The sequence below is a fragment of the Tachysurus fulvidraco genome, chromosome 9 (genome assembly GCF_022655615.1).
Source record: "Tachysurus fulvidraco isolate hzauxx_2018 chromosome 9, HZAU_PFXX_2.0, whole genome shotgun sequence".
NCBI lineage: Eukaryota > Metazoa > Chordata > Actinopteri > Siluriformes > Bagridae > Tachysurus > Tachysurus fulvidraco.
The window spans coordinates 2,301,486-2,324,545 of NC_062526.1; the positions used below are offsets into that span (position 1 = coordinate 2,301,486).

At 39.6% G+C, this 23,060-nt stretch overlaps 1 protein-coding gene across 7 annotated transcripts in view; it reads right to left on the minus strand.

The window, feature by feature from the left end:
• gnb1l (guanine nucleotide binding protein (G protein), beta polypeptide 1-like) overlaps window positions 1-21,450 on the minus strand; it is a 36,228-nt gene extending 14,778 nt beyond the window's left edge. For 3 of the 7 annotated variants that reach the window (XR_003445562.2, XR_003445563.2, XM_027179344.2), the window contains exons 1-6: window positions 21,391-21,450; window positions 19,156-19,233; window positions 7,100-7,261; window positions 5,925-6,050; window positions 5,670-5,832; window positions 2,968-3,060 (exon numbers count right to left, since the gene is read on the minus strand). Coding sequence is in view for 5 of the 7 variants with exons in the window: in XM_027179344.2 (XP_027035145.2) it covers window positions 2,968-3,060; window positions 5,670-5,832; window positions 5,925-6,050; window positions 7,100-7,209 (492 nt within the window). In the remaining 2 variants the exon portion in view is untranslated. Of the gene's footprint in view, window positions 1-2,967; window positions 3,061-5,669; window positions 5,833-5,924; window positions 6,051-7,099; window positions 7,262-7,911; window positions 8,042-19,155; window positions 19,234-21,390 lie in introns of those variants that run through there. The other 4 variants (XM_027179346.2, XM_047818801.1, XM_047818803.1 and 1 more) reach the window with 4 other exon arrangements.
• Window positions 21,451-23,060: the final 1,610 nt, after the last annotated feature.

Sequence of the window (23,060 nt, forward strand, 5' to 3'; positions counted from 1 at the left end):
CGTAAGAGCTCCTGAGTGGGATTACGGCACGAGCCGGAGGAGAAGATACATCATCTAACAGCTGCTACAGAGCCAGAAACTGGGAGTAGAATGAGAGAGAGAGAGAGAGAGAGAGAGAGAGAGAGAGAGAGAGGTGACAAGGGGATGAGAGGTGATGGAAGATAAGTAACAGAGAAATACAGGAGTGAGACGGACGAAGGATCGGTGAGGTGATAAGTCGAGAGAGAGAAAAGGAGCGGAAAAGGAAAAGAGAGAGCGACAGAACAGAGGACGAGCGAGAGGAGACGGGAAGAAAAAAAACGACTGCAACAAGTGACACGTCTGTACAGACGAATTCAAACGACTAAATCCTCCGGATCGATCCGACGCCACGTGTCGTTTTTCCACAGCTCTCTACTTTCACTACGTTTATATATTATATATGTAAGCAGTTCAGACTGCAACATAAATCACAGGCTCATATTAATGCTCTAATTCTAAGAGATATTGAGACGACTTTAACGGAAGGAGTCTCCGGTGTCGGCGCTTCGGTCGGTTTTCAGACGACGATGATGATGATGATGATGATGTTTCCATCAGTGACTAGTTCATAACTTTAACACAATATACTTCACCCTTATAACTAGAATGAATCCTGGTTACAGTTCCATAGTTTTTTTCCTACAGAAGGGAAGTGATTTATAATCACGTTCTTCGTGACATCCAGACAGAAGAGTCCGGTTCCTCTCACGGTTTCTTCTCGTGTCATCTCGGGGAGTTTCCCCCCCTCGACATCACGACCTCCGGCCAACGAATTAGGTATACGTTTGAAGATTATAGATGACTTTATTTTTTTTTCCGTCTTATTAACCCGTGCGAACGCAGTACGGAGTTACACGAGCTCTGTAAAAATAAATAGAAAAGGTTTCTTTGGTTAAAATTAGAAGCTTAAAAATATAGAAAAAGTCCTAATTCTACTTTGAACCCTTTTGATTCGCTTTTGGCGAAAATCTTTAGAGAACTGTTTGAGAAAGTCGTGCTGTGTGTTGTGACATGAATGAATAGAGCTCTTGGTAATGTGAGTAGGGGAAGTGACATCATGGATCCATCGGGCGCCGGGCGGAGATGGATATCTGTCCTGAAACATTTCCTCTTCTCTGTACGTGCTGAAACCCTGACATATCGCACTCCCTCACCATCAGCCAATCACAGAGCAGCGCTGCGTTAAATCTGTATAATAGTCTCACATTTACAAAGCTTTAAGAATAACAAGCAATCTGTTTCAGCTCCATTGCTGACACCATGCAGGCTCTATTACAACCTGTGTGTGTGTGTGTGTGTGTGTGTGTGACTGATATGTTGGAGATTTGACCATAAAACACAAAAATTTTTTTATATATTATTATTATAATATATATTATATATTATTATATTCATATTGATTTAATATAATTTTTTGATACTTATTATTTATTTGATTATTTATTTGATTATTTATGGCTCTCTTTCTCTCTCCACGCATATTACACAAGAGGTCTATTATTAATAGATTTATATTGACACATAATCGATGATTAACACAAGCCCCGCCCTCATGAACAAAAAAAAAACCCTACCCATATAAACAACCACTTAAACCCCACCCATATAAACAGAGACCCCTCCCATAATCGAACATAATCCCTATTTTTATGAATAAAATCCCTAGAGTTAAGCCAAACCTACTTCTACTGTATATATTAAAAAAAAAAAATGGCTTAGTTGCCTATAAAACTGAGCTAATAATTTATGGTTATTTACGAACTTAACGAGCTATAAGGTAATTATTAATATAAATATATTTCTACATTTTAAACACAGCATCAACACATCCAGTGATGCTTCGGACATAAAATCCTAAAGGACATCCAAATAAATAAATAAATAAATAATTAAATTGAATTAAATTAAAATAGATAGATAAATAGATAGATAGATAGATAGATAGATAGATAGATAGATAGATAGATAGATAGATAGAGGGGCACGGTGGCTTAGTGGTTAGCACGTTCACCTCACACCTCCAGGGTTGGGGGTTCGATTCCCGCCTCCGCCTTGTGTGTGTGGAGTTTGCATGTTCTCCCCGTGTCTCGGGGGTTTCCTCCGGGTACTCCGGTTTCCTCCCCCGGTCCAAAGACATGCATGGTAGGTTGATTGGCATCTCTGGGAAATTGTCCGTAGTGTGTGAGTGTGTGAGTGAGTGAGAGTGTGTGTGTGTGCCCTGTGATGGGTTGGCACTCCGTCCAGGGTGTATCCTGCCTCGATGCCCGATGGCGCCTGAGATAGGCACAGGCTCCCCGTGACCCGAGAAGTTCGGATAAGCGGTAGGAAATGAATGGATGAATGAATAATATTTCTACATTTTAAACACAGCATCAACACATCCAGTGATGCTTCGGACATAAAATCCTAAAAGTCATCTGATTAAAAAAAAAATTAAAAAAATTAATTAATTAAACAAATAAATATATATAATTTTATATACGCTTCTCTTCCCACTACTCTACTGGAAAAGCCATAAATATTACAAGCAGAAATATTAATTAAGCATGAAACTGCAAGTCTTTATTTAATGAGCGAGCCAAAATACGAGCTCTTGGCTGCAAAACAGCTCGGCGGTTGATTTATAGCTGAAAGCCGCTACTATTCCAACAACTGTAATTACTGGACTGAAGATGAGACTTCATACATATATATATATATAGTTCAGGACACGGCCGCGTCGTAAATCATTCACTGCTGATCCACCGGTCTACCGGATAATACTAATGATGGGAGGAAAAACAGTGAGGTGGTGTTTTCTTTTTAAAGCAACAGCTCAGCAATAATTGACATTTTTTACGATACTCCTTGTTGATTAGCCAACGCATCTTAAATGATGTCCCGAAGCTAAGAAGCTAATCCGGATAACAATTAAGGAAAGTGTGTAGTTACGGCATGTAATCTTACCTGCCACATCTTCATGCACATCAGCATGCCGTGTTTATCGTCCGGGATTAAAGAGCAGGTCAGCGTCTGACTATCCAACTCCATCACCTTTATCTATGGGACGAGAGGAAGGGGTGAGGGCGAAATTTACACTGCTGTACGAACAAGAGTCGGCTTCTGACTCGGAGAAAATTCTCCCAACATTTAAAAAGAAAAAAAAAAAGAAGGAAAATCCTCCATCCTGTAAAACGGAGGGAAAACTTAAACAGCGCTGAAACCGGAGACTCCTTCCATGAACACTAAATAATAACAAGCGTCTCCTTACAGATGCCCTTAAAGAACCGGTGACGTATCTGCTGGAGCGCATTAATACAGGCGGTGAATTTCTATTTTCTTTTGTGAAGTTCCATATCGCATCCATAGAGTCGCTTATGGCCGCTTTAAGGAAAATAGATATGGCCGCTTTAAGGAATAAATAAATAAATATATAGTCGTTTGTGGATTTGTGTGACTGATTTCTTTTCATTTTAATTTCTAGACTAGTTTTCCTGAGCGAGTTTCAATACATTTCAATAAAGTATTTGAATTTACAATTATGTACGTTGTATTTATTGTGACACACGAAGAAACATTCGATTCTTTTTAAAAAAATCAAGTACGTTAGGTTTAACTTTGGAAATGTAAAAAAACAACCACGGTCCACATGCAGTTAGATTTGTTTTCATTGCTACTGAGCCATTTTTGCACGCTCGCCAAAAGCCTGTGTTGCTTTCTGAATCATCAAGTCTTGACTTGATATTTGGCTCTAAACAGAAGCGAATGAGTTGTAAGACACAACAGTAGAAGAATAAGCCTTTCTTCCTGTACAGCCATGTTGTAACGATGTTGGAGTTCTGTGAGTAAGCCACAGGCTAAAATCTTACACCATTAGCCATAAGGTTCATAATCAGCTCAAGATAACTTGTGATTATAGTCAGTACACACACACACACACACACACACGCACACACACTATGGCTTTAGGCACATAGGCATGCGTATATATTTCCCATCTACAGTTATACACTCTGATTAGAACCACAAACCATAATGACAGGGGCGAGTGAGTGAAGGGTCGAGGCCAACGCTCCGGGGCGCGACCATGACGGTCGCGATATATCCTCGTTAAGAGCTCGATTAAACGACTCTTCGTTAAAGCCAATTCGTATTATAACAGGTTGGCACATCTGGAGCAGCTTTTAGCTCTGCTTTCTAAACAAAGAGAGCTTTAAGACGAGAACTCATCCCCTCAGGTGTGTGAGAGAGAGAGAGAGAGACTTACAGAGAAAAAGAGAGAGCGCAAGAGCGAGAGAGCAAAAAAGAGAGAGACAGAAAGAGAGAGAGAGAGACAGAAAAAGAGAGAGAGAGAGCAAGAGCGAGAGAGAGACACAGAGAGAGAGGAGAGAGAGACACACACACAGAGAAAGAGAGAGAGAGCAAGCGAGCGAGAGAGAAAGAGAGAGAGAGGTGAGACAGAGAGAGAGAGACACACAGAGAAAGAGAGAGAGAGCTAGTGAGAGAGTGAGAGAGAGAGAGAGAGAGAGAGGTGAGACAGAGAGAGAGACAGACACAGAGAAAGAGAGAGAGCAAGTGAGAGAGAGAGAGAGGTGAGAGAGACACACACACAGAAAGAGAGAGAGAGAGCAAGTGAGCGAGAGAGAGAGATGTGAGACAGAGAGAGAGACACACACACAGAGAGAGAGAGAGAGAGAGAGCAAGTGAGCGAGAGAGAGAGAGAGAGAGGTGAGACAGAGAGAGAGACACACACAGAGAGAGAGAGAGCAAGTGAGTGAGAAAGAGAGACAGAGAGAGCAAGTGAGCGAGAGAGAAAGAGAGAGAGAGAGAGAGAGAGAGAGAGAGATTACAAGTCTCAGACACTCCACATTCTGCAGTGTGTTAGTTTCTTTAAGCAGATACTTCATTAGCAGATATTAAAGGAGAACTTTAAGCACAAACTCGTGTCCCCCTGATGTCCTGCATGACTAAAGTTAATTATTGTTATTTTCTGTGTCCCAAACTGAGAATGTAGCAGCTCAATATGCAATATTTCATTTCTACGCAGAACACTGAGCACTTTTACTGTTATACTAACAAACACTCGCTACAGTTTACACTAAAACTAGAGCCACAGAGAAGATGATAATGGCACCTGTGCAACGAGGACACGCTTGGGGCCAAATACTGACCCCAACCCTTAGTCAGGGACAAAAACCAGAAGCCACTGGAGTCATCAGATCTACATCTCAAGGACGTATAGCACATCCTCGGCATAACGACATGTCGATATTGAGGGACGTGGTAGCTTAGTAGTGAGCTTAAAGTGCTGGATTACTGAGCAGTAGGTTGTGAGTTCAAATCCCAGGTCCACCAAGCTGCCACTGCTGGGCATGATTTAGTCACAGTGACTATGCTGTGGGTCTGCTGGGAATTCTACACTGGTTCGAGTACGCATTAATGAAGTCCTGGTCAAAATCTATAAGGGTGTGTTACCCGTGTCTCGTTATGGGACGAAGATCCTCTGACGATAAAATGACCGCATTAGATCTGCATAGCTGTTTGGAGCGACTCTGCTCTGAATCGGCCAACGGGGGGCTTCACGTTGTCCTTCCTAAGACCACCAATTTCACCTCAAAACCACAAGTAGATAAAGTTCCAAACAAGAGAGTTCCTCCATGTTTGCTCACCTCCTCCATGTTTTCTGCTGGAAGTGCAATCAGAGGTTTACTTCCATCACCCTCCAGGAGACAAGACTGGCAGAACCCGACACTTCCTGTGTGCAACGAATGCGCTACGGTACGCCGACCCTCGTGCAAATCCCACAAGCACACTTGCATATCACGACCATGACTGAATAGACACACACAAAGAAAAAGAGAAAATTTCCTGAGCTGAAAAGTGATCAGTAGAGTCATGGGGACAGGGGCGTGTTCTTGTCGTACCTGAGCAAGGTGTTTGTGGAGCGAACGATGCTGACCCAGATGACGGAAGCTCCGGCGTGGCCGTCTAAAACGCTCTCCGCTCGTCGGGTGTTCAGGTTCCACACGTGGACTAAACCTTTTCCTGATCTGGAGGAGCACCAAATAAAATTATTGGCACCCATACAATAATTCCTTCATTCATTCATTCATTTCCTACCGCTTATCCGGACTTCTCGGGTCACGGGGAGCCTGTGCCTATCTCAGGCGTCATCGGGCATCGAGGCAGGATACACCCTGGACGGAGTGCCAACCCATCACAGGGCACACACACACTCTCATTCACACACACACTCACACACTACGGACAATTTTTCCAGAGATGCCAATCAACCTACCATGCGTGTCTTTGGACCGGGGGAGGAAACCAGAGAACCCGGAGGAAACCCCCGAGGCACGGGGAGAACATGCAAACTCCACACACACAAGGCGGAGGCGGGAATCGAACCCCCGACCCTGGAGGTGTGAGGCGAACGTGCTAACCACTAAGCCACACCCACACAATCAATGTTATGAAAATCACATATATTCCTATTTAAAATCTATTTGTGAATGTGGATGGTGTCTTTAATCCAGACTGCAGTACTGAGTTTTTGTCCCGATTTGAATAAAACTGTGGGATCGTTATTGCTGAAAGTTTCATCAACGTCAAGTCACAAACTCTTGACAGAGGCTAAAAAATATTTTGACACATAGCAAAGCCACGGCACCGGAAATCAACGGTAAAAGAAGCTCAGATTTTCCTTGTGGTATCGTTGAAAAACTGTTGTATATTATAGTGGGTTTGGTGGAACTGCCTGTCTTTGGGAAGTCCTAATTTTTCAGAAAAGTTCAATGGTGTACATGTTTTTTTTTATCTTCTTGTTACTAAACATCCTTAAAAAAGGAACAGAAGCTGCTACACTTGTACAGATAGACAAAAAATGCAAATTCAAAACGTTCACAACCTCCCACACATTACCTTCATTTGCATATCGGACCTGATTGGCTAAAATATTTTACGACATCATAACAAAGTTTCACACTTTTGTCTGTCTGTGCACTGAAACGAATTCTCTCAAAAGTGTTTATAAAAGTGTAAGGTGTGTATAAGATGTATCCAATCATGTCAGTCCGGTCTGTGATTGACAGACGCTCACCCTGAGTACAGCAGCGGGAGCCCCGCCTCAGCGCAGTGAAAGTGAAGCGTGTTAACCGAGGCAGCCGAACCCCTCAGTGTAAACACGGGGTCCGGGGGAGGACGAGCCATCGTCGGGTCCGAACCTCTACGGAGCAGCGCATGGAGATCTCGCAGACTGCAACTAAAATAAATAAAAATAAATAAATAAATAAAAGTAAGTCACATTTTTTCAGAACCTTTTCCGTCCGATAAACATACGGCCCTGAATATGAATGCATAGACTAGAGGTCTTCACGAGTCCACTTAGATCCGAAAACCAGAGGTCCGACCCGATGATAGCTGCATCGGGTCTCGGGTAATTTAAAATGAATGTGTTTTTACCGAACGGACCCGAGAAGACCCAAACTACTGTATCTCGTGTGTGTGCATCGACTCAAGTCCTTTTCCAACCTCTCCTCTGTTTGCCAAGACCGCTTGCGACATGTGTCTGGCGACGTGTGGCTGGTAGTAAGCTAATTTTCGTTGAAACAGACCTGTCAATCGATTGTAGCGGTTACTTTAGTGTAGAGTTATGCAACATTCGGGTCCAGTCGGGTTAAAAAAAAAAATTGCCGTCGGGTCGGACTCGGGTCTCATTTTTCCGGGTTTGTCTCGGGCCGGGTCTTCCTTCAAAATAAATAAATAAATAAATATGCACGTCGGGTTCGGGTAAAAAGTGATTCGGGTCACTTCGGTTCGGGTTACATCTCTTTAGACCCGAGAAGACCTCTAGCATAGAGTACAATCAGTTCTCCTGATTAATAAAGAAAGAAAAAACTAACAGTCACTTACAATTTGAAATATTAGCACCAGAAGCGTTCGCTCAGCCGTCCTCATTTATACGGCGTTAACGAGTTCTTAAATTCGTCTTCATCCGTGCTTAAACGAACAAACCGGAGCGACTTAACTTTTAAGCGCTTTCGCACTTGTTCCTGCACAGAAAACGTGGCCTGTTCTGATTGTTAATCATTTATAAACAGGGCTGGCTTAGTGCCTGGGGACTCAGACAAAACTGTAAATAAAAATAAAGCCAGCGAGGGTTTAAGGAGGAAGAAATCTGTACAGGGTTTTTCTTTTTCCTTCTACGTGATAACAGCTCTTACTCAATGTGCCATGAATCACCGTGCGAGACAACTTAATTACTGTAAACAGGCCGAGACTCTGCCTTTGTGACCAGCGGCAGGTTTCGCAGCCAATCACAACACTAATGCAGACGGAAAGCGTGTGTCAAAAAAGACAACGGCACATCTGCTTGTGAATTCTCTTTCCGTGACGGCTTGTAAAGGAGTTAAGAGGACCTGGCATGCGGCACGAGTGAAAAAGGGATGAAGAACAAAAGACAGAGACAGAGACAGAATGGTAGCTTTCTTCTTGAGTGGCATCCAATATAGGCGAGATTTTAGATACAGATCAGGAAAGTTAATGAAGATCCCTCTTTGTGGCGTCTGATTCTCGATCACCCTTGGCCCTGTCCCTGAAACCGGAGCCTCTGCTATTTCACTGGCGCTCATTTCGGGAGGTTAGTGGTTAAATTGTGCGTGTTAACCTGTCAAGCGGAGCCTACTTTCTGCTCTACCTTCCTAATTAAGAGCCAAGCACTCCAGCATTCTCCTATATCCTACCTGGTACTACCTGACACTTCAGCATGAGACCAGAAGATTCGTCCCCAACCCAATTTGGTCCTCATAAAGAAATAAATATGAACACCATCACATGTACTAGCATTATGCACTTGTGTGGTCTCGAAAAAACAAACAGACACGACGAATGATACAAACTCCTTTGTGCATTTGATCTAAAGAAAATTCACTTCATTACCTATCGCTTGGCAAATAATGTGAACTTTTTCAGATAAATTAACACACACATACTTGTACTGTGGTACTTATAAGGACTTTGTAGTCTCAGATCGCATCAACATACGAAGTTACACACAGATAAATTAAACCGTGTTACAACTTCACCAATCCATTCCAATACAATCTACTTATAAGAACGTCTAGTACCCTTTTTCCACCGGAAAAAAACGGGTGCTGGTTCAGAACTAGTGCTGGTTCAAAGTTGGTTCCACTGGCGAACCTTTTAAGAACCGGTTTGCCTTTCAACCGGCTAGAGAGCATCACAGCGCCGAGTGTGACGTCACTGTATACGTGTCACCTTACACAGCAACGTTAGCGCAGCAGCGACAAACACAAACACAACAACAATGGCGGATGTTGCTTTACTGTTAATGCTCATGGCATTGTGAACCTACATTAACATCCAAACGCAGCGAATCCGACGTGTACATGCGGCTCCGTGTAATCTGTATAAACGGAGGTTGTAATGGATAAAGTACATAACGTTATTTTATCGTTAACACAGAAAAAAGTTAGCCTTAGCATGTAGCTACCTACTATCATGTGTGCTGATAATGTATCATATCGCGGTAAAGTAAAAGTGTATTAAACATTAGTATACTTAAGGTACATTATCAAATGCGCTAACAGTAGCCCCGCCCCCAGCTCCTGACGCAAGCGGTTCTTAAGTCTATACCAGCGACGTTTTGGTGCTACTTAAGAACCACTTTTCTTGGTTCAGAGCCGGTGCTTTGGCAGTCGAAAAAGAAAGAACTGGTTCTAAATTAGGCTCCGAACCAGCACTCAAACTGCCTCGGTGGAAAAGGGGCATTTGGTCCCCATTAATAAAATCAAACACACACATTTGCATTATGTGTACTTGTACATACACACTTGTAAGTACACTACTGTCACAGAAAACACACCGACGTTTGTTTTATGAGGACAAGATTTTTGTTTCAACAATTTCCCAGGTTCTAGATAGAGATTATCATGTACCTAGACACCTATTGGTACTGCAGCACTTGTGGGGACCTCGTTTTTCAAACCCACATACATTACATTTCTGTCAACAACAAGGTCCCCAGAAAATGGCGATAACAAGGAGAAAACCATCTCCATACAGGCTGTTAAAGTTCTCTGTACAGTGGACTACACTTTCACACACACATTGTAGTACTTTTGGGGAATGTCTAATCCTGTACGTAAGGCAATGTGACAGAAAACATATGTTACAAATGATGCTCATGTTACAAAGTCGCATTTATATATATAAATGTATAGAATTTATAAAGCCCAGGATTTTGGTTTAGACAATGTCCTTTGGTCCACATTAAAAAAACATATATTGTTGTATTACAGCAGTTGTGGGGACCACAGACTTTCAAACGTACAGTAACATGAGAATGAACACACACACACACAACATAAACAGCCCTAGGGTCCTCTGTATACTACAAAAATACTTTTAGGGTACGTGTTCTTTCATAAGAACGATAAAGTGACACAAAACACCATCATCTCAAATTACAAACACCGCAAATAAACGTTTTAAATGTACTTCGCTTTCAAGGACCGGGATTTTTGTTCCGACAACGTATTTTGTTCCATGTAGAGACAGAAAGACATGCTTGTACCGCAGTACTTATGGTAACACGTGGTCTCATATGTACTGTACGTGACATGACAAAAAACACACACAAGAAATAAAGCAAAGCTGAAATGATCGTCAAGTTCATTTTAATTCATTTTCCTTATGAGGACAGAGATGTTCCTTGGGTCACTATAAGGATAGTGTGTGAAAAGAATGAAGACGCCATTAAGAGATTAAATCAAAAGTGCACACACAGACGTACATATTATATATATATATATATATATATATATATATATATATATATATATATATATATTTATATATATATATATATATACACACACACACACACACACGTTAACACACTTACATCCACAACACAAAAGGCAAACCTACTAAAAGAGATTAAGGGTTGTGTGTTAATCAGTTTGTGTTTATTACTTTATTGGGACCTGCTTAGACACAAACCATGCTTGTGGGGACCCAAAAAAAAAAGTAACGGATACAACGATGCTGATCCCCGTATTGTAAATTGTTTACCTCTGTATGATGTGTGAGGTTGCATGTGTGCATATGTCTGTTTTTGTCATATTAATGAGAATATGAGAGGAAATAATACAAGTGTTCATATAAGTATTTTCTCTCATGTCAAGGGGACATGTTTACACAGTAATTGTTAAAATGTTGTAAAGACCCAAAAAAAGGACATTTTTAGTTCAGCTTTGGCCCATTTGGTGTGTGGGACCTTATGCATTACTGTGTTTATAAGAACGTTGCGGTCCACAAGTACCACAATACAAGAATGTGTGTGTGTGTGTGTGTGTGTGTGTGTGTGTGCGTTGTCTGAAATTAGAAGCCATGACGATTGGAGTTCAACCTCTCTGGAGCCCGTTTAAGGATTGTGAGTGGGTTCAGAGACTCGAGGTGAAATCAAATCTCCCTTCCAGAGAGCGCTTAACTGAGGTTAACTGAACACAACACTGCGTCATTCACACACTGTACAGATCCTCGCCTGCTGCTGCTTAAAAAAAAAATCCCTTTTCTGATGTTTTCTTTGGCTGTGCCCACACTCGAGTCGTTTGAAGTGCCATCGGCACTTCTCCTGTACTGAATAAAAAAGGGGTGGGGGTGGGGGGGTGCTGGCAACAGTTGCCTCATCTTTTTTTTTTTTTTTATATATCCTTTTAGCATCCATTTGCCAAAGAGCTGAGCTTTGTGTCGGAGCGGCGGAGTGTGCGTGTTGCGAGAGGAGGGAGTTAGTATGACAGGGCGGATTTGGCTGGCTTTAGTAATGGATTAAGGCGCCCTTATTGTGTGGCTCCTCGTGCACCAAGGTGCTGGAAAAAAGCACGCACTCTATCAGAAAAGCACATCACAAGTTTCTTCCAGGAAGATGGGGGAAAAGAGAGAGAGAGAGAGAGAGAGAGAGAGAGAGAGAGAGAGAGAAGGTTGCTGATAATTGCATGAGGCTACGTGATAATCATTATATTTCGTAATCTCATATTTCTCCTCTAATTAATTGTCGAGACGTGTACGAAATGTTCTATAGCCGCTATAAAGTACGTAGGAGAGTTTCACGGACATTCAACAAAATTCAACGCGTCAACAAATAAATTTTTAAAAAGTTGTGTGTTAGTTTTAAAATTAGTTGTGTGTTAAATAATAAACACAGATCTCTGCATTATAAGAGGAATAAAACACTTTGGGATGGAATGGTATAGGTAAGTATTCTTCTCCACATTACTCGTTAATTATTAATACAACGTGAAGCTTTTTATTCCTTATTTTTTTGTTCCGTTGATCCAAGAATCCGATAAAGAAATGTAAAATTTATTTATATTTCAATCAGAACCGTCGGGCTGTAATCACCGTCCTGCTACGTGAATAATTTGCGACTGTGAATCTTCTTATGCTTTTTTTTTTAATACGAGTCAAAGTGAAGACCTGCTCGTCCTTAACGTCAGCCAGACTCGTGTATCTGAGGAATGCGCTCGTTCTCGCTGCTCCCTCACGTCGCTTTCCTCGATCTCAGTAAGTCAAAGTCAGCAGTTTAAGGCTGCCTGCTTGCACAATGGCGCACTCGTGGTTATCAACTAAAACGAAGGAACACACTGTGTACAAACCCGAACTATCAAAACAAGCTCGTGACAAGCTGTCACTCAATCTCCTGTTAGCGAAACCCTTCAATTGTTCACAAAAACGTGAAAAGGCCACAAAGCAAACAAATGAGTGGCCCAATGAGAAAGAAGCACAAACACACAAAAATGCTGCTAACATACACAGGAGTCGAAAAGAATTGTGTATTATCTGTTTAAAATATGTAGACCGCGGCACTGAGATCTCACATCCGACTGGTGCACTTTAGGTCTTCAGCATGAGGGCCAGAAAACCTCCATTTATAACCACTACATTTATACAGTAGCTTTGTACATATTGCCAAAAATCTGAAAATATAGCGTGGAATGCAGTGAGAGAAAATAAATAAATAATTAAAAGGAGAAAAGAATTTTAAGAAATACATTTTTTTTTCTTTTAATGTACAAAAATTGATCAGAAACAGAAAGTCATTGAGAATATTAAAAGTTATCAAATGGACATCATAGTTTCTTTTTAACCCCTGTATGTTGTTCGTATTTTCTGTCTGACTCGCTGCATTTTTGGGTTTTTAATTCAACACAATCAAATATTTTATGTTAAAATACTCTACAGATGTTTACTTCATCCCAATTACAAGCGATATAAACAGCATATATGGTTAATATTTGCTCTTTACCTTTATTACATCACGTTTTTAATTAAAGTGCTACTCGTTTTTTGTTGTTTTTTAATCAAATGTAATAAAAAAAGAAAATCAAATTTAATCAAGTTATGAGTGGAAAAAAAAAATCAACAAATTTACAAGGAAGCAAAGTTTTTCAAAACTATTGATGTTTATGAATATGGGTCCCACAGACCCGAACAACATACAAGGGTTAAATAATTATAAACTGGAAAAAAAACCAAGATCTTAACGTTTTAACGTTAAAAATGAAAGAATTTGAAAAATTTGAAAATTTAAAACTAGATATTTGAAAAATATTTTCTCATCATATTTTCTCACCCTTTTTAGTCAAAACTCTCTGTAATAAGCATCTAATTTGACTTTAATAAACATGGAACTCGAATGCTTTAGTGGAGATTCCACGAACCTGCTGGATCACAATCCGTAGAAGTTTTAATAACATTATCGACAATCGGCGAATCTGTCCAAAGACCCGACAATTAAGCTTTCAGTCATGAAGGAAAAAAAAAAGATTAATAAAAGTTCCACTCCTCCTAATGGAGGGATGGTGCACGGAGCTAGCGGATGAAAATAAATCCAGCGAGAGAATTCTGAGGTTCTCCAACTGTATGTATTAAATTGAATCTTTATTTATTAAGTAAACATTATAATTGCTAACAGACTCGTATGGTATAACAGCTAGTAATGAAAACTACTAAACTTTTTTTTATCAGTGAACCTGCTTCATCACACCATCAAGTCATCCATTACTTTCTCACACAAACTGTTCATTTCTTTACAGAACACTCAAACTAGACAGACACACAAACGAATTGTATTCGATTAAACACAATATTTTTTTAGTAGTATTATTGAACCCTGACTTAACGTTACGTTCCCTTTGAAAACCATTTGATGCAATAAACACCGACCATTTTTCCGGGAATTATTTAAATCTACAAGACTCATCGCTAATTTGAGCCTGCTTAAACAAACAAACAAACAAACAAACAAACAAACAAAAACAAACAAACCCCAAAAGCAACCACGTACACATCACTAATCTATAAACCCAAATTTTAGAGGTTTTTTTTAGTGAAGTCATAAAGCTTAGTTTGTATCCCATTAAAACGGTAAATTAGCATATTGTCAAATTAAAGTAACTAATTAGCATATTATCAAATTAACATAACAAATTAGCATATTGTCCAATTAAAATAGTAAATTAGCATATTGTCCAATTAAAGTAGTAAATTAGCATACTGTCCAATTAACGTAACAAATTAGAATATTGTCCAATTAAAGTAACACATTAGCATATTGTCCAATTAAAGTAGTAAATTAGCATATTGTCCAATGAAAGTAACAAATTAGCATATTGTCCAATTAAAGTAGTAAATTAGCATACTGTCCAATTAACATAAAACAAATTAGAATATTGTCCAATTAAAGTAACACATTAGCATATTGTCCAGTTAAAGCAGTAAATTACCATGTTGTCCAATGAAAGTAACACATTAGCATATTGTCCAATTAAAGTAACTAATTAGCATATTGTCCAATTAAAGTAGTAAGTTAGCATATTGTCCAATGAAAGTAACAAATTAGCATATTTTCAAATTAACGTAACAAATTAGCATATTGTCCAATTAAAGTAGTAAATTAGCATATTGTCCAATTAAAGTAATAAATTAGCATACTGTCCAATTAACGTAACAAATTAGAATATTGTCCAATTAAAGTAACACATTAGCATATTGTCCAGTTAAAGCAGTAAATTAGCATGTTGTCCAATGAAAGTAACAAATTAGCATATTGTCCAATTAAAGTAGTAAATTAGCATATTGTCCAATTAAAGTAGTAAATTAGCATATTGTCCAATGAAAGTAACAAATTAGCATATTGTCCAATTAAAGTAGTAAATTAGCATTGTCCAATTAAAGTAGCAAATTAGCATATTGTCCAATTAAAGTAGCAAATTAGCATATTGTCCAATTAAAGCAGTAAATTGCATGTTGTCCAATTAAAATAACAAATTAGCATATTGTCCAATTAAAGCAGTAAATTGCATGTTGTCCAATTAAAATAACAAATTAGCATATTGTTTCCTGGTGCTTAGTTTTTGCTAAGCAAAACTACCGTAGTCTTTTCCCCAACAATACTATGTTTAGATAAGCGTTAGACTCCGCCCACTCCTGTTTTATCAGCTATATATATTTATAAGCATAATAAAATTGAACAAATCATGTCAAATTTGACATGTAAACGTATTTCTGTTGGCAGAAACTAGACTCAAGCCTCCTTCCCTTCCCACAAAAGTGGCACAGTCCACTTCCTGCCAACAGAAACATGGGCAATGTCTACATTTACCTTTTAGATGAAAGGCCACCTTTAACATCGCACGGGTTATTATTTGTTTCTCATCAAAGTGAAATTAGTTCAACAGATTCCTTCACTTAAATCCTTAATTCCACTGTAATTATCTTTTATGTAGTTATAAAATTAATAATACCAGTCTAATGCCGGTAGGCTTTTCCCGGACAAATGGAGACACGCAGCCTCGACAAATTAAGCTCACAGAATTATAAGGTTCTTCAGTTCAATAGCAGACTGGAGCTTTTAATTTGTGAAAATATAAATTCACATAAGCTTTTAAAAGTAATAACATCACAGTGGCGTTTAAAAAAAACTATTACTGAGAAAAACAACTCCAAAATCTGAAAATATAGTGCAGAAATAAATAAATAAATAAATAAATATGACTTCCTCAAAGATATTTTTTAAATGTACAAAAATGAACAAAAAAAAACAATCATAAAGAGTTTAGAATATTATGTTATTACATATTTTCTTTTTAAATAATTATAACCTGAGAAAAAAATCTGACCTGATCTTACATTTTTTTAAAATTGCAAAATTAAATCATAAATTTCAAAAACATTTTCTCCTTTTCACTGTTAATTACATCGTTTTAATGTCTTCGAGAACTGTGATGAAAAAGTTGTATTTTTATCGTCATATTTTCGTCAAAACTCTCTGTAATAAGCATCTGATTTGACTTTAACATGGAACTCGAATGCTTTAGTGGAGATTCCACGAACCTGCTGGATCACAATCTGTAAAAGTTTTAATAACAATATCGACAATCGGCGAATCTGTCCAAAGACCCGACAATTAAGCTTTCCGTCATGAAGGAAAAAAAAAAGATTAATAAAGTTCCACTCCTCCTAATGTCTGCGTGTCCCACCTGATGGAGGGATGGTGTACGGAGCTAGCGGACGAAAAGAAAGCCGGCGAGGGAATATTGAGGTTCTCTTTCCTCTGTGTGGAACAGATAAGACAGCTCCAGTAATCTGACTCTAAGTCTGTGGATAAAGGCAGTTTGTCTCGTCTCGAGTCGTCTCTCAACACCCGCTGGGTAATTAGGCCCTAATTATGAGAAAGCCAGTTCCCTTCTTCCCTCTGCGTGTTATTAAATGAGGACGAGGCCTGCCAGCCAGGTATCTCTCAACACCGGCGAGGGGCTGGCGACCTTCAGATCAAACGCACGCTACCGTCGGCCCCTTACAACGGATCTGAGCGGGGGTGGGGGAGGGGCGCTCATTTTAACGTGGGCCTTCAAAAGATCTCGGACGCATTCCTTCCCTCGTACAGAGTCGGGATGGAGGGAGGGACGTCGCCTCCTCACCGGTTACACACACCGCCATTCATAAATAACCAAATCCTTGAGAATACAAAAATGCAACATTTACTGAGGAACTAATAAACTGAACAGGTACCAGTTTAGAGTCGAACACCTGAGAGATACCGCTTTAGACTCGCACTTCGCACTCCTGAGGGCTACCGCATTAGCGCCACACTCCTGGTGGCTAAAGCTAATGCGTCACACTCCTAGCGGCTACTGCATTAGCGCCACACTCCTGGCGGCTACCGCATTAGTGCCACACACTTGGCTGCTACCGCATTAGCGCCACACTCCTGGCTGCTACCGCATTAGCGCCACACTCCTGGCGGCTACCGCATTAGCGTCTCACCACACTCCTGGTGGCTACCGCATTAGCGCCACACTCCTGGCGGCTACCGCATTAGCGCCACACTCCTGGCAGCTAAAGCTAATGCATCACACTCCTAGCGGCTACTGCATTAGCGTCACAAACTGGTGGCTACCGCAATAGCGCCACACTCCTGGGGGGAAACGCATTAGCACCACACTCCTGGCGGCTACCGCATCAGCGTCTCACCACACTCCTGGCGGCTACCGCATCAGCGTCTCACCACACTCCTGGCGGCTACCGCATCAGCGTCTCACCACACTCCTGGTGGCTACCGCATTAGCGCGACACTCCTGGCGGCTACCGCATTAGCGTCTCACCACACTCCTGGTGGCTACCACATTAGCGTCTCACCACACTCCTGGTGGCTACCACATTAGCGTCTCAATACAACACACGTGGTGGCTACCGTATAAGCACCACACTCCTGGCTGCTACCGCATTAGCGCCACACTCCTGGCGGCTACCACATTAGCACGACACTCCTGGCTGCTACCCTATTAGCGTCACACTCCTGCCGGCTACAGCATTAGCGCCACACTCCAGGCAGCTACCACAATGGCATCACACTCCTACTACCTACCAGTTTTGAGTCATTCTCCTCCCAGCTACTGTAACTTCAATCTACTTTATCTAAACATCTTTTTAATACAAATCGTAAACGTTTTTACAGGATCGGATTAAATTCATTCTTGTTTTTCCACCTTATATTTTGCAAGCATCAGCCCGGTACTGACGCCAAACAGACTGAGAAAGCACAAATACGTCTCTGTGAGAAACTTCACGCACGAGCGTGTGACGTGGACGTGATGCTAAACTAGCAGCTGTGAGGTTTAACACTCGTCTTCATTGAGTTGACGGTGCCGTTAATCCTGATGCTGCTGAAATCCCTCTTTAAAAAAAAGCATGCGCAGTATTTAACGTAATTGTAGAGTTTTGGACTGAACAGCTGAATAATAAAAGGTGGATGAAGGTCAGGAGTGATGGTGAGGGTGATGTGTCATTCATGGAGCTGCAGCTGGTGTTCCTGCCCTTCCTAATGAGATCATACCTCAGCTCGGAGGCATTCCTTCATTCTTCTCTTTATCGCTTATCTTGTGTTTCCTCTCTCTTTCTCGCTCGGTGGCCGTTTCCACTCGACGATAGGGGCTGGGGAAGGTTTGTGTGTGTATGTGTGTGTGTGTGTGTGACAGAGAGAGAACAACACTGATAGGCTGTTTAAACCCCCCACTTCACCTGTTTGAAAAAATAAATAAAGTCAAGTCCTCGAGTGGAGGAAACAAACACGGAGGATGGAGACGCTGCGCCATTATAACGTCGACTTAAACAAACACAGCAGGAAGTGAGATGGACACACACCCTATATTGTAATGCTCTGAAAGCTGGTGTGTGTGTGAGGACTGGAAAAACATCTCTGCAGTAGACAGATGAAGTGAAGTGCCCACTCACACCCCCGTCAGTCAGGGGGGAAGAGCCTGCATTGTTCCTACCAATGGCGTGAATGCAGTGCCAAAGCTGGACGAGATAAGGCCTCTGTGTGTGTGTGTGTGTGTGTGTGTGTGTGTGTTGATTGAACACTTTGTTATCCACGGTCACTAGGACCTCTTAAATCAGTGACAAAAGGAGCAGCAGGTAGTGCTCTCTTATCTGTTAGTATTGTCACCTGTTTCCTTCCCCAGGTGTGTTCAGGGGCAAAGTGATGAGGACAAGCATTTGTCCACTCCATCACACACACACAAACACATAAAAGTCCTAATTATTTCCTCTAAATAAAAGCCCCAGGTCTACCTGAGTCAGTGTAACAGCAGTGTGGTGTTCCTCCAAACCAGCAGAGAGGATGCTTTTAACCACCTCACCTTCTAGAACCTGCAGCAGGAAACAGAAGAAAAATTAATCGTCACACAAGAGAACAGTTCAAGAAGCTCACAAGACAAAGGAACAAGGTCTTCTTTCCTCTAGTGGTGCATCTTACTGCAATCATATGATTAGCAGATTTCTAGCTCAGCCCGTAGCTTGACAGGTCCTTAGTTTCTACACTATACAGCCAAAAGTATGTGCACCCTTTACCATCACACCATTTCCACCTCAAGTTCATTCACACATTCCAGCAGATCATTTACCGAGATCAGACTCCAGAATGTCTAGAAAGCTGCAGTTCCAGATGTTCAGACACTTAAGTTCTTCCACATCAGGCTTAAACCTTTGTGCACAGGGGCATTGTCATGCTGGAACAAGGTTTGTACTTCCAGTAAAAGGAAACTGTAATGCGACTTACAATCGAGTGAGTTTCTAAAGTTTTGTGGCATCAGTTATAAGACAACCCACATATAGAAGTGATAGGTGTCATCAGCAGTGATGACTGAAGGTCATGAACAAAGTGGAAGGCTTTCAAGGTGAAACTCAAAGTACATAGAAGACACACGTAAAACGTTAATTTAACAGCCCAACGAACCTGAAACGCTAGTCAGATCTGTATTGAAGTGCGTGATGGGAGACAAATTATTACACACATCCTTACTATCCTATTGATACCATGTATTTCTCATCTCTAATACTTCAATCCTCAAGCTATTGACAGTTATAAGCTTTTAATACTCTAATCTCATATATATATATATATACACACACACACACCAATTAAAAAAATCCTTTGGCTGATTTATAATATATATATATATATATATATATATATACATACATACATATATATTAGTTTTATATTAGTATGAAAATTCTTTTGGCAATTCTATGCTGCTTTCTGTGTGTTCAGATACATTGAACAAACAAACAAACAAACAAACAAACAAATAAAAAACAATAATGATAATAACGATAATAAAAACACTAATGATATTAGTAATAATAATAACCACTAATAATAATAATATTAATACTAATAAAAAGCACTAATAAATAATAACAACAACAATAATAATAATAATAATAAAAACCACTAATAATAAAAACCACTAATAATAATAATAATAATAATAATAATAATAATAATAAAAACTGTTAACTATATACCTAAAGCATTTGTTATGTGATTATTAATGTAATAAGGTGTAAAAACTCAGATTACTGCAGAACACAGATTAAATCCCAAACACAAACCTCTTTAACACAAAGTGAACTATAAAGTGAACACAAAGTGAACTATAAAGTGAACACAAAGTGAACTATAAAGTGAACATAAAGTGAACTATAAAGTGAACACAAAGTGAACTATAAAGTGAACATAAAGTGAACTATAAAGTGAACTATAAAGTGAACACAAAGTGAACTATAAAGTGAACATAAAGTGAACTATAAAGTGAACACAAAGTGAACACTAAAGTGAACACAAAGTGAACTATAAAGTGAACTATAAAGTGAACACAAAGTGAACTATAAAGTGAACTATAAAGTGAACACAAAGTGAACTATAAAGTGAACTACAAAGTGAACTATAAAGTGAACACAAAGTGAACTATAAAGTGAACTATAAAGTGAACACAAAGTGAACTATAAAGTGAACTATAACGTGAACTACAAAGTGAACTATAAAGTGAACACAAAGTGAACTATAAAGTGAACACAAAGTGAACTACAAAGTGAACTATAAAGTGAACACAAAGTGAACTATAAAGTGAACACAAAGTGAACTATAAAGTGAACACAAAGTGAACTATAAAGTGAACACAAAGTGAACACAAAGTGAACTATAAAGTGAACACAAAGTGAACTATAAAGTGAACTACAAAGTGAACTATAAAGTGAACTATAACGTGAACTACAAAGTGAACTACAAAGTGAACTATAAAGTGAACACAAAGTGAACAAAAAGCCGTTTGGGCTTCGACCCAAAATAAACATGCATCTTTATTCCTTCTTTTATACCGAGAAACTACAGGACATCACAACATCTGTCAGAATAAATAAAACACAGACACAATAACGATGGCGTTTATTCCGTTATATCATTTACACCTTAAAAATAAATAAATAAACAAATAAAAACCGCCCACATTAGAAGATACCAACCTGATACGGATTTGCCGCCGGTGACATCATCCTGACGAGACACTGAGCCTGAAGGACCCCTTTAGCGGCGCCCTCGCTAGTGCCTGTGTCTAATTCTTTAAATAAAAAAATAAAAAAAGTCTAATTCTTTAAATAAATAAAAAATGCAAATGAAAAAAAAAATAGTAGACAAAATAAATAAAGATGCTACTGTAAATGTACACACAATTAAAACAATGCAGAAGTCATTCAGCAATAATAGTCTTTATTGATTAGTTGATAAATTGTCAATGAATTAAATGTGTGGTCAGTAAAATTGTCTTAGTTTCTATTAGAGATCTTTACAAACTAATTCCCAAAGGAAAAGAAACTATTGAGTCTTGTGTAATGTCGAAACACCGAGTAGAATAAACAAACATTTTTCTTTCTGTCTTTTTTTTTTGTTCAATTTTGGTCAAAATGAGAAAGAAAGAGAGAAAGAAAGAGAGAAAGAAAGCAAGCAAGCAAGCTCCTAATCCCCTGAACACACAGTGGCCTTTCATAGCTGCAGCAAGAGAGACCCCTTGTATTTGTCCATTCCTATCATGGACAAGGTTTCAGGCTCGGGTCTAAGCGGAAAAAAGATTAGATGAAACCAGAGTGTTTTAAACCGCTTTGGAGGCCCTGGATTAGCTCGGCTGACGGCTGCACCGACCCGTTCTCTCCGGTGCTCCAAAAAATGAGACAGAACACTATACAAGTTCACAGGTGCTGAGTACGAGCGAGATTTAAAGACAATACTTCATTGACTACATCATGTCTGGAAAAATCTTTATCAAAACCATATTGGAGTCATATATAAAACCATATAACCACATTTAGAGTTGTTAGCACTGATAGAAGGAAACTTTCGAAATGTCTGTTCATTACAAACCAAAAATTAAATGAAAATCATCAGAAAACAACAGATTTCCATTTTAAAAGCCTAGAATGATGATTGTTAAAATAAGCAAATAAAATGTAAAACTGACAAAACACGTGACACAAACAGCGACCTTTCTGAGATGATTTAAAAAAATAATTTTTAAAAAAAGGCTGTGTGGGTTGTTTTATAAATGTAAAAATATGAGGTTAGCTTAAAGTCATGTTTGTAGCATATTGTGGGCTTTCTGTCAGCCATCAGCAAATGAGATAAACACAAAGCAAAAATAGCACAGATTAGAAACTCAAAAGAAAGTTAACAGGTTCCTGATTGTATTAACGTTACTTTAAAAATGTCTGCAGAACGTTCTGCTAACTTTAAGGATTTTACAGGTGCTATATGGGAAATGATGTTGCAGTTAAGCTACTGTTAAGACAATCCACAAGTTCTGGTCCTGTGTTGGTCTTGTGTATGTAAATGTCCTATACTAGTGTAAACATCAATGGGTATGCTACGAAATAACATTCTAATAATATTTGTCATTTAGCAAACTAGGCTGCTTGCTAGTCAAGTCAGTATCCATGAACTCAGTCTCAAACCATATGCTTTCTTGTACGTTGCTTGTTAGCTACCATTTGGAATACTCTTGTCATCAGCTTTATTAGGATGAAGTCATCTGGTCTCTCAGATGTGTGATGGGATATTAGCTTCAGCCTGGGCCAATTAAAGCAAATGGACGAGGCAAGAGCATGACCCCATCGAGGGGGGCGTGAAAACCCGGGCTGGTCAG